The 12,522-nt window shown below is 42.4% G+C and overlaps 1 protein-coding gene across 1 annotated transcript in view; it reads left to right on the top strand.

Moving 5' to 3' along the window:
- Positions 1–9,517: 9,517 nt before the first annotated feature.
- HOXC10 (homeobox C10) overlaps positions 9,518–12,522 on the top strand; it is a 127,967-nt gene continuing 124,962 nt past the window's right edge. The window contains exon 1 of the mRNA XM_053373717.1: positions 9,518–10,374. Coding sequence (XP_053229692.1) covers positions 9,525–10,374 — 850 coding nt within the window. The 5' untranslated portion in view covers positions 9,518–9,524. The remainder of the gene's footprint in view (positions 10,375–12,522) is intronic.

The raw sequence follows: 12,522 nt of genomic DNA, 5'->3' as shown, positions 1-12,522 counted from the left end.
AAGGTCTACTGTAAATATGTCCTTGTCATGGGCGATTCTTTGGTTTGTGGTGCCCAGAGCACAGAAGGGTGTGGGAAGTGCATTGGAACCCAAGGCGGACCAAAGAAGGTCCGAAACAACCCTTAGGAGAAAAGTGGAGCCAAAACCACCCCACTCACACGCGGGGGATACAGAGGAAACAAAATGGCGCATCTTTCGGATGGGGGAGAAAGGCGCCCGCCTCTCTTTAATGGGAGACTTCTAAACTTTTCCAAGGTTAGGGGGAAACTTAAAACGTAGGTGCAATAAGGTGCACATCGCCAGGTCAGAAAGTCCAGTCAATACCCCGTGACAGCGGCCGTTGTCTGGACAAAGGGGGCGACTAGTCTAGACATTGTAATAAAGACTGCAGCACTAAACAGCTTAATTTTTCCTTAATTACCACCGTCTGGCCATAGAAAAAGACTTCCGCAGTAAATAGTAAACAAATAAGGGTGTCTTTGCTTAGCTTTCTTCCAGTCCCCCCCCTTGCACACACACACACACACACACACGCTCTGACTCCTAACTTTCCCCCTCTCCTCTCCTCTCCGCCCCCCCATCCCACCTCCTTTTCCACGTCTTTGGCTGGGGCTGCGACACAATGAAACTGGAGGCCTAGTTCAAAGTTTTCTCGAGCTAAAATGGAATGCCAGTTGTAAAATCCAAGTTTATAGACCATGTGGGACTTTACAAGGGTATTAAGCAGCAGTGCGAGGTAGGGATAACCCGTTAATGTTCTTCGGGGTTTTTCCTTTTTCTTTTGGAAGGGGACTATTTAGCTAGGGGAGTGAGGGGGTACCATTTAGGAGCAGGGGTGTATTTTTTTTAGCCTTCTGCCTCCCTTCCCTCCCCAAAGTCGAGGCATCTAGCGGCAATATAGCCTAATAGCCAACTGTACTTTATACGCTAGCGTTATGTTGGTTGCATTGTGTTTTGGGGGGTGGGGAGAGACGAAGACCACAAGAACAACAACAAAAAATGTGAATATATGATGTCTTTGAACTTCAATGGAGTCAAGTCCATCACCTTTAACCCTTTTGTAATAAAACGGAATCAGAAAGGCCTTCAGATTCTTTTTTCGGTTTTTTTAAAATGTTCCCGCCTACAGAGTTAAGAGTCCAGCAGCAGGCGGCGATACGTGGGTGTGGGTTTGTGGGTGTGGGATACACACACACACACACACACACACACACACACACATGACACCCATTTGAATATATATGGACTCACACATTACGAATACCGATTTCGAACCAAGCCTGGTGTTTATGGTACTTAATATTTAACTCAGTTGCTCAGCGATTTAATATTGCTAGAATATTAGAATTCTCTCTCTCTCTCTCCCCTCTCTCTCTCACAAACACACACACCAGCACACATTCAAGCTTTATTATTGTTATAAACCTTTTGATATCTTAACGCATGGAAAGTTTTTATAACTTTGTTTGGCATAAAAGTTTTACAAGTGCCCCCCTTCTCTCTCCCTCTCTCTCCCCCCTCCTTCTTTTCCTCCTCCCTCTAAATTCCTAGCACGCATTTGGGGCTTTGCATAAGACAACTTTATTTCTCGCTCGGAAGGTCCATCAGGATAAGGTCCTCTCCCTCATAGGCTGGGGACCTCGGTGTAAAGCCACGTTAATGGCACACAGGCTAATTGCGAAGGACCTCTCGGTGTGACGTGCAAACACACAGCTAAGCGAACCTGTTTCCTGTCCCCCTGCCTGGAATCCCTCCTTAACGTATTGGAAGCTGCTAGGAGGTGACATTGTTGGGAGATATAGCTCAGAGTGAGGAAGGTGAGGGGCGAGTTTTTTAATTGGATTCTGGGCAGGACTTCTTCTGTTTTTAAATGTTAATTGGAGTGCAAGAAATAAGTTCTCCCGTTTTGTTATTGTTGCTGTTTGTTGTTTGTTTGCGAAGTGCAAGCTGGTCCCTTCACCACAACCATCAGTGGGCACTAGAGCCGGGGGAGATGGAGATGTGTGCGCGTCCGGGTGTATTTCTGCGTGTGCCTGGCGTGGTTTGTGCAGGCTACAGCTTGTATGTTGAACATGGCTGTTCACGGGCATGCAGACCCACGCACCTCTTGGCAAGTGGTCCCAGCAGCCCAGAGAACACTCCTCCTCCTCTGAGTTCTGGAGTTGAGAAACATAAACTTGACTGTGCAGCCTGCTCGCCGGTGGCATCATGTAAATAAAGCAACCCTGTTAAGCAACCCAGCAAAAGAGCCGCCAGACCAATCGCCCTGGGCAAAGCTTTCCACCGCCACTGGAGGTCCGCAAAGAGTTTGGACTTTGGGGCTCGGAAACTTGGCCTCAATGGACCCTGGAGAAGCCTGTCGAGGAGAGGAAAGGGGCAGTGGCTTTGGCAAGTGGACTTGAAGCTCCTATCGCCTTGAGCCGGTCTTCTTCGCCTGGTTGTGGATTCGGGGAGGGGGGTGACTTTCGCCGCTCTGCTTGCAAGTTACTTCTGCAGGAGGCATCTCCGAGCCCCCGACGAAGAGAACCAGCCATGCCTGCGTGCCTGTAAATAAAATGCCCCCGCGATCCCCCATTTTGCTAGGGCGAGAGACTCTTGCGGGTCGTTAAGAGCAACCTCCCTCCCCTCCTCTCCAAAAGCATAATTGAGTGTACGATTAATTTTGTCTCCTGCCTTTCTTTGCACATCTGATGGGCACAAAATTGGATAAAGGGGAGGTGGACTATGATAAGGCCTATTTTTCCCCTCTTTTTAATATGGATTTGTGTGTGAATGCATTGGGGAATGGCATTGATAGGAATACAGCAAAAATAGGCCCCCCACATCCTTCCATACTTTCAATCCCCACATTTAGATAATCCTTATATGAATCTGAAGTTTACTTTGAGAGCAAAATTGATCAGGCTTTCACATTATATCATGCACCATCATTCTTGTTATATATTTTTTCACAAAAACCACCCTTAAAATGGCGTCTCATTAAGGCCTCGTTTATACTCTTTTAATAAAGTTGCGAACTGTACGGATGTTCAACATATGTTAGACCCAAGCGGGTCTCTCTGCTTTTGATAACCACCGAATTACAACATGAAACCACAAGAATGTGGCTTGCAGCCTCGGAAGACTTTAGAATCTCTGCTGCAGCGAATGAAAATTGATCACGCTGTTGATAGGAGCCGTACCCCAAAAAAATGTATATGTATGTTTATTCTGGCGAAAAATAAAATAATAAAATGAACAATCAATGTTGTTTATGGACTGAAAGCAGAACAAAAAAATATGCTTCTCTACGTGGTTAAAATTAAGTCGACAACATTTTAAAAGAGCAATACATCTAAGCAATACATGTACAGACCCATTCTTTTCAAACGTTTTTAATGTAAACCTTATGTCTCGGTTCAAACGATTGCTAAAATAATTGGATACCCTTGTGCCGATCGAGTTTTTTTCCACAGAAATTGCACCTTAAAAAATGAGCAGCGGCTGCGGCTGATATCAACATTACAACTAAGGATATGGTAGTGTGGGCGCTTGCATATATAACTAAACTCCCTGAAGCACTTATCGCTTCCTATTGAAAACACCTATGCTGAATTGTTAACTAATTGAATGAAATAGCATCCACACGTCGTGCCACAGATCTTTGGAACATAGCGACGCAGGATACAGACTTTAGGTGGACTTATAGCCGAGGTTTTATTTGAACTGACGGTTTCTCGCTTTGGAGAAAGGATTCCAACACCTGTATCACTATTAATAAATTTTAACAGCCGAGGGCAAAACTAGGGAAAGAATACATATTTCGAAATAATCGGGAAATGTGTTTTCGCGCATCTTATGCGATAGCCTGCCCGGTTATATACTGCCATTGGAGGAAAGGCAGTTTCTGAGATCTTTTGTCGTTAGTCTGTCTTTGGGTTGTTTTAAAAACAGGTAATTAACTAATTCTGTGTATCCTAAAATTCTCTTTCCGCGCGTTTTTCTTTTTTCTTCCCCACTAAGAATATAACATTGTTCTCTTCCCTGGGAAAAATACTATTTCTTTCATTCGTATTTTTAAAATTTTCTTAGAAAAAGAGGTAGCAGCGGTGTAAAGGAGCACGTATTTTTGAAAACCATTGAACCACACTTTAACCCAATAATAGAACTAAGTCAGAAAACCCTTCGAAAATACCAGGCATAGTACGATGGTTTCTCTCCTAATAAACGCAGCTTTGAATGATATGACCCCTTCAGCCTTCTCTGCTTCTTTGTCAACTTATCAAGCTAATTGCACGAAGTAGTTTGCAATAATAAAGTATTCATAAGCCAGATAGGTAGAAAGATAGATATCCCCTCATCTCTCAGGACCAGATCCCCACACCCCAAATTCAAAGCTTTTTTCACGTCACCCTTCAAGCTGAAATTGGAACGGTATCAGGAAAAATCAGATGCTAACAAATAGTAGGCAATATATTCACATTATTGCTTCTCTTCTCAGTGTGTGATTTTAGTTAAGAAGAGCCTGACGGATAAGGCCAGCGGCCCAGCGACTTTGATGTTCCCAATGCAATCTTTAACATTGCTTAAACGCTTTCTTTCTTTCTTTTTTGCATTCTGTGTGCATTGGGGGGTATATGTAACTGTATACACACACGTAGAAAGAGAAAGGGAGAGAGAGAGAGGCGCTGCAACTTGAATACTGTCACTGGTGTGTGTGAACACCACGGAGTAACTCTGGACAACTTTGGTCTCTACCATCCAAAAGAAAGAAAGGTGGCCAACCTCAGGCCGGTCTTTTGTTGACTGAAGATTCTATGTTGGAGGTAGAAATAACTTGAGCACTTTTCAATACCACCTCAAGGAACATAATATCATTCCATAATTCTTTGACTTAAGTTACTCCGAAAGAAGGAAGCAGTATAAGAGGGATTGTAAAGTTTGATAGATTTCTGGTGGTGATAGTTTACAGTTTCTAAGCCAACATCTAAAGGCGTGGGTTTTATTTTTGCATCACTGTTATTGTACTCTAGTGTACTTTGCCATAAATCAGAATTATTTCCTCCACAACACGGGGCATAATACCAGGCAGGGGGAAAAAATACAAATTTAAGGTAATCATTAAAGTGTTGCCACCAAATACTTCCTAGAAGCGAAAATGAATGCTCGCTATAAAAATGTTAAGGGGGGGAAGTTGGTTAAAAAATACAATGGACGTAAGAGACACTTTCCACGCATAACTCACGGTTAAATAATTAGAAGGAAAAGGGAACAGGTAAAATATTATGTGCAAGTTTGAGATGTGCTTTTACGTGAATTATTGGACACGTGCATCTTTTTTTCTTCCTTCCTTGCTTGCTTTTTTTGGGGAGAAAAATTCTTTAGATTTTTATGGGAAATGTGGTGCTCTGGCAGCGCGCCTGTGTGCGCGCGTGTTTGTGTTTCCCACCCACCCCATAACCCCTCGCAGCCGCGTGCCCTCCGTCTCCAGCCCAGAGCAAAGCTCTAGGAAGGCAAAGGGAGACGGGTTTCAAGGCTCCTCTCCCCCTCTTTTGGGTCAACTGAACTGTCTGCCTTTGGCATTCACAGAGAGAGCAATCAGACACCAAAGACAATAGCAGGACCGTCTGCAGTTTGCCTCATATGTCCAGACACTGGGAAGAAAGGAAGGAAGAAATCCCCTAAATATTTTTTTTTTTTTACTCCTCTTTGACTTTTTAAAAAACCACTTCCTGGCTTTTACTCCCGCGAAATCATACTGAAGTAGCCACAAAGCAAGAGAATAAGGCACTGCCGAACCCCACTCCACATGTGAGCCAACTTAAAGTCCACATATGTATAATTTTCCCCACCCACCCCAATCTTTCTTACCCTCTTCCCCCCTCCATTCCTTTTTTTTTAATAAGGGGCATTGCATGTTTCATTTCCACCCTGATTTCCAAAGGAGTGTAAAAACCCAGAGCAGGCTGTTATAGGTCTTTATTCCACACACAGGCTTTCTCCTTTTTAAGTTTTAATAGCATTTGTTGGTATTTATTTTCTGCAATTAGACTAAAGCATTTTTCCCAACGGGGGTTCTACTTAGGCTGATGGATTTTATTTCTCTCCCCATTAATGACCCATGTTTATCATACTTCTAATTATTTTTAACTTTAAACAATATTCGGTCTCCTGGAGACATTCCCCAGCATTCCTTCAGCGCCAGATCCGCCAGATATCAAAAGACCTAGAATGATGTCAGGAAATAAGCATTTCGCTGTTTGTGATGAAGCGGGTTCTCCTCCACGTCCCTCCATCTACTATGACCATCTCTCGCTCCTTCTCTCTGGCTGTTGTTTTATTTTGGGTAAGACTTTGACCGTCAAAGCCCACAAGAGACGCCTGGAATTAAATAACTCTATGGCTTTACATTTTAAAAAATTACTTCCGACACACCTACGCTCCTTAAAATACATATGTATGAATATGTCAATAATCCTCAGTGAAAACAATGATAGTCAAAACCACCAGCTTTTCTTACACGTATATACACACATGTATATATATATTTGTGTGTGTGTGTGTGTGTGTGTGTGTGTGTGTATACACACCCACCCACCCACAACATTTTATTTTATCTTCATCATCTTCACACATTTAAAACGCCCTCTATCTTGTCTTCAGAGATATGGGTACAACATCTCATCCACTGAAAATTCCTTGGCGGTGTGTGAATCTGTGAAGAGGATAAAAATCAAATTATTTGACAGGTTTCACCACAGTGCGGTTTGTAAATTCCTCTTCCTGCTTCCTAGTATGCGTGTGTGTGAGAGAGAAAGGGGGAATATAACACACAGCAAGAATGCACAGCAGTAAATAAGGATATAAAAGACTTGGAAACACATTTTCATTTTCACTCACAGGGAAGGAAACGGGGTCAAATGCTGGTCTCTCTCCCCCCGCCACAAAATGCACATATGAAGACGTGTAGGGCTTCAGAGCCTAAAAATATTGAGTCAGCCACATGATCTGCAAAAAAATAAAGAAGGAAAGGGTGGGGGAGGGGTGGGTGGGGGTGGAGAGAGAGAACGGGGAAAAAGCCATATAATGCCAAACTGCATTGGTCTTTAATTTCATCACCTATAAATGAGGAAGTATTGGTTCCCATGCTAAAGTTTTATTCTTTGCTTATAAATATTATGTGGAATTTTCGTTGGATATCATAAAACTGAACGATTTCTATCAAACTGTTTTAAAAAGACCTATGCAGATAACACAAATAGAGGCTATAAAGTCTCAAATAGCTTTCCAGAGGAAGCAAACGTCGTTTAAAGTGCAGGAAAAAAGCTCTTAGCGTGGCTGTATTTCGGGGTGGAGGTGGATTGTGGGGCGGTCGGGGGTGGGGGTGGGGGGCGGTTGAGACAAATAGAATGATGCGGTTTAAGACTTCCTTGGCCTAAGATATTAAAACTTCTCACCCTTGAAGATGTGGAGGGGGCTGGTTTTGAAGGTGGGGGCCAGCAGGCTGCAAGCCCTTCCGAAGCAACAGCCGTGTGGAATTGTAAAACAGTTGTTGTAGAAAACATTGTCGTCAAGGTCTGATGGCTTTGGGCAGCCAGCACTGCATTTAAAACAATAACACCAAAATATACATTGCTGAAATTGGTCAAGTTCCTCAATTCTCTCCACATAACCCCACAGCCTACCAAACTTTCTGGCTCAATTTTCCTCACCGTTTTCCTCTTCTATTTGAAAAGCCTTCCCTCCCACTCCTTGAGAATGACTATGAACTCTTTAAAAGGTTTCAGATCCGTCGTAATGATCTTGAGATTCCAGCCGTTTAGCTAATTCTGTTCCCAGCTGCCATTATAAGTATTGGTAGTATTAATATTCTCATGGTCTAGTACTATTCCTCTCTTTTTCATGGATTTAGCCACAAAGTGTCAGATTCCTTTAAAAAAAACAACCACCCAAAACTATAGACATCATTGTCAAAGCGGGATTCTAACAGTGTAGTCAATTTGATATACACTAAATAATAATTTGGCTTAATTGCTAGCCTGTTTAGAAAACGTCTAATAAAGGAAACAGCACGATGAAAGCACCTCGTTCAACATATCTTTATATCTATAATACCAGTTATTATTCTGAGATCGTTAAGTTAAAAGAGAGGGAGAAAGGGAGAAGGAGAAGGGAGACAGGATCATAAAGACGGAACGAGACTGGAGTAGGGAAATTAAGAAGAAATAAACACACATAGATATTTGCTTGGAGTTTAATCAATGAAAATAAGGTCAAATAAAAAACCGTGTTTGATCGGACAACCTTTCTGCTGAATAAAGCACCCCTAAAATACCCAATAATTTAAAATTTCATTCTATTTAATTGTCGTAATTTCCTGAAGAGGGGTGGGGAATGCCCAGACTTGTACCCTAAGAGTAGAGGATACTTCTGTGCTATCTCCCAAAGATATATTTATTTTGATGCAATTTTGGGAAGTTTATTAACAAACCTGTGCAGAGCTTCTGCGTCAATGAAAGCAGGGATGATGAAAGTTTGCGGGTTTGGGGGTTGTTAGAAAGGAGAAGAACGTTTCATTCAGTATTTGCAGGGGAAATATTTTTACAAAAGTACTCCAGAGAGAAACCAACGGAGAGAACAATTTTATAGCAGACTAGGAAGAACGATTCGCATGAAACAAAATCTAAAATGTCGCCATTTCAGTTATTAAGCTGGTTCTTCACGCAAGAAACACCTGAACTTAATATAAACTGACCCTAACGACACTGCTTCAGATTTCTCAAGGTGCTTTGACCTACATCTTTAGGGAATTGCATTCAATATAGCGAGGTTTGTTTGCTTGTTTTCCAAATCAAAATGAATCTACCAAAGTAGTTCTGAAACAAGAAAAAAAAATGTCTGAAGGAACAGTTTTCATGCATTTCAAGTTTAGCTATTGGGGTGGGGAGCGGGGGAAGAAAGAGGGAGAGAACGAAAAAGAAAGAGAAATTCGATATAAGGAGAAGGAATGGCGGGGGAGTTCTTTTGGGGTTTGGGGTTGATTAATTATTTGCCCACAAGAAATTAGACTTATCTTAAGGGGTTAGGCGAGAAAAAAAGAAAGGGTAAGAATGAAAGAAAAGAGTGGGAGATGAAGGTGGATTTTTTGCTGACCTTTTAATTTGAATTTGACTTTGCTTCTATTTACGCGTTCGCTTCCTTTATTTCCCCCCCACTCTGCTGTAGACACGCGTTCGTTCATTGGTAAACAAACTGGAGGAAAAGGGGGTCTCTCTCCTTTGTTCAACGTGAAGGTCCTGGGTTCTCTACCCTTCAGAAACTGATAGATGTCGCTGTTGCTCCACGCTGGTTTTCTCCTCTCTCAACAACTTGACCCCGGTGACGTCACCGGCGTCTGAATCATCAAGGCCATTTTCAATCCTCATTGGCCTGACAGTCACGTGGTTGGGACCAATGCGTGGATAATTATGGTGCTGATATTTTTCCCTAAAAAAAAGATGTCAGCCCCTGGCTGTAGTATTCCTCTTTAAAATCCCTCTCTGAAAATGTCATGTCCCAACAATGTGACTTCTAACTCGTTTTTGATGGACTCGTTAGCCGGTACCTGCAGAGGGGAGAATTATTCCTCTAACCAAGGAATGTATATGCAATCTGGGAACGACTTCAACTGTGGAATGATGAGGAACTGTGGAATTATCCCGTCTCTTTCCAAAAGAGACGAGGTGAATAACGCCAGCCTGTCTCTCAACACCTATCCATCTTACCTTTCTCAGCTAGACACCTGGTGTGACCCCAAAAATACTTACCGAATCGAACAACCTGTTGCGAGACAACTCCCCTCCTGCTCTTTCCCAACCAATGTCAAGGAAGAAAATGCTTGCTGTATGTACAATGCTGACAAAAGAGCAAAAAACGCCACTGAGGCGACCCTCTACCCCAATCAGATGCCTGAACCTTGCCTAAATGACCATGAAGTCCCCGTGCCCAGCTACTACCGAGCCAGCCAAGGTTATTCCTCCATGGAAAAGGCGTCAAACTGCAGCAACCCAAGCGAGTTTGAGGCAAGTTTTGAACCCAGGGCGAGCCTCAGCCAAAGGAGTGAGCATCTTGAACAACCACCACAACCACCACCACCTCCTCCACCGCCACCACCACCACCACCACCAGCTCAGCAACCACAGCAGCAGCCACCGCCACCGCCACCACTGTCCCAACCAGGAGCTAAAGTCAGCTTCCCTGACAACGCAAAGTCTGATAACCCTCAGAACACGTCCGCCAACGAAATTAAAACAGAAAAAAGTCTCCCGGCTGCCAAAATCAGTTCGTCGGAAACTGAGAAGGACATGAATAAATGCACAGACACCAGCACTGACAATTCTGACAACGAAGCAAAAGGTAAGCGGACTCTTCTGCACCTTAGGCAACAGACTTTAAAATTACCATATTTATCGTGAAAGTTGTTAGTTCTATTATTATTATTATTATTATTATTATTATTATTATTATTAAGAAAGCAATGACCCTGGCATTGTGGTTCATTAGATGCATTAACTTTTCTCTCTGCGCTTTTTAATGCAGTCGTTTCTAAACAGCTTACGCTTTCTGCTCAATTCCCTAAATAAGAGTAGTATAATAATAATAACAACAACAACAACAATCGAAATAAACGGAGTTTATTTAGGAAGCATTTAAATGAGTGCAAATGCAAAAAAGCATTAGAAGTCCATGTTGCTGTGTGTGTGTTTGTGTGTGTGTTTTCTTCCTTCCTTTGGAGAGGATTGTGTTTTTTGGGGGGTGGTACGTACTCAGGGTGAAGTTGCGAGCAACGTCGTGGTTTTTATATTTGCTAAGTTGCTAAGTCTGTGGCAGGGAGGTTATGAAATAATCTTAGTATGGACGAATGCCTTTTTGGGCTTGCAGGAAAATTCTACCAAGGCTATTTCCGCTAGAAATGTGTATGTGTTTTCCCCTCCTTTTCTTTTCTTCGTGGTTGATGCTTCTGGTTCTCCATCGTTTTTCTTTCCTCTTTCCCCCTGGGTAACAATTTGCTACCTCTTTCTCTTTACTTGCGAAGTCTGGGTTGCTTGTTAAAGGTGCGGCGGGGGTGGGTGGGGGGAGGGAGAGAGAGAGATGGGCAGTAGAGATGGTTTGCCAAACACTTCAGAGTGGACTTGATTGTTGAGTTTCATTATCATTGCTGCATTCCTCATTGATAACCGCGGTTCCCGGCATCTAGAGTCTTGTTTGTGCAGAAAACAGCTTCCCCACCTCATCCCCAGCCTTTACGTGCGTGGAGCATCTGTTTCAAGTTTAGGTATTCTAGGAAAATGAGCCTTTCAGTTATGATGAGGTGTGTTACATTGGTGGTGGTTTGTGCGTTTAAAATAAACAATCCTGAAGGCGAAGATCTGCCTGGCTTTTATTAGATCCATTTGGAAAAGAGGGGATCTAAGTATTTATTTAAGGAGAAAGAAAGATGAAAGAAAGAGGGGCCACATAAACGTCTTCTGTTGTAAAAAGGGAATGAAATGTGTGTAGACCAAAAATGCAACTGGGAGCGGTTTCAGATAAGAACAACGCCTTTTATGAGTTTGGCTTTGCTGTGCGGATTCAAATCCTCTCAGAGCCTAAACATTGGGGAATATGCTTAGAAAACAAGCAGAAGAGAGATGTATTATCGGGTTATATGTAGCCCCGTGTAAGCACGTGCATACGACACATACATGGATACCTGTGGTACATACATATGTATGTACGTATGTATGCCTTCATCAATACATATGCATACGCACATTGCCTGCTTGGGTACCACAAAAGGAAGCAGGCTTTCCATTCCTTCTTGTTTCTCTCACCTGACATAGTATTTCATATATATATATATATATATATCGATATATATATATGCCCCCACGTTCCTTTTCGGGGCGCCGAGGAATGAATTATTTTAATCCGCCAGTTCAACTGCCTTAGTGAAGAGAGAGAAAAATTGCAAAGTCAAGGTTATGGGGGGTGGAAATCGCTAAAGGTATCAGCCAAAGGTATTTTCTTTGCTACAAAAGCCCTATATTTTCGTCTAAGTCAAATTAGCAGAAATAAATAAACATGATTGGCGTTTTGATTTGGAATGAGAGAAGCGTTTGAATAAAATATTTTTCCTTTCATGATGATTTGTCTGCGAAATGTCCCGCCTAGATTTTCAAACTTCCCTTTCCTATTTTTCCCCCCGGCGGGAAGGAACGAATGATTTGCCATTGAATACAATATTTCATACTGTGCCATTTAGATATGGATATTACTATTACTACTACTACTATTATTATTTTAAAAGTCTTCACCCTTTCTTTTGTTGGAAATGGTCTCTTAATTTCCGCTTATGTTTCATCAGTCCTGCCCAAGCCGGGATTTGGAAATGTGAGTTTTAGAGCTTAGAAAAATGGAAAGCTTTCGAAGGCATTTACAGGGTTCAATGGCAGTGGTGGTGAATGTGTGAGATGCATTGCAATGCAACCACAACATGGGTTTGCTTCTTCGAGTTGTTGTTTT

The sequence above is a fragment of the Podarcis raffonei genome, chromosome 2 (genome assembly GCF_027172205.1).
Source record: "Podarcis raffonei isolate rPodRaf1 chromosome 2, rPodRaf1.pri, whole genome shotgun sequence".
NCBI lineage: Eukaryota > Metazoa > Chordata > Lepidosauria > Squamata > Lacertidae > Podarcis > Podarcis raffonei.
This window is presented reverse-complemented; position numbering and strand designations above follow the sequence as displayed.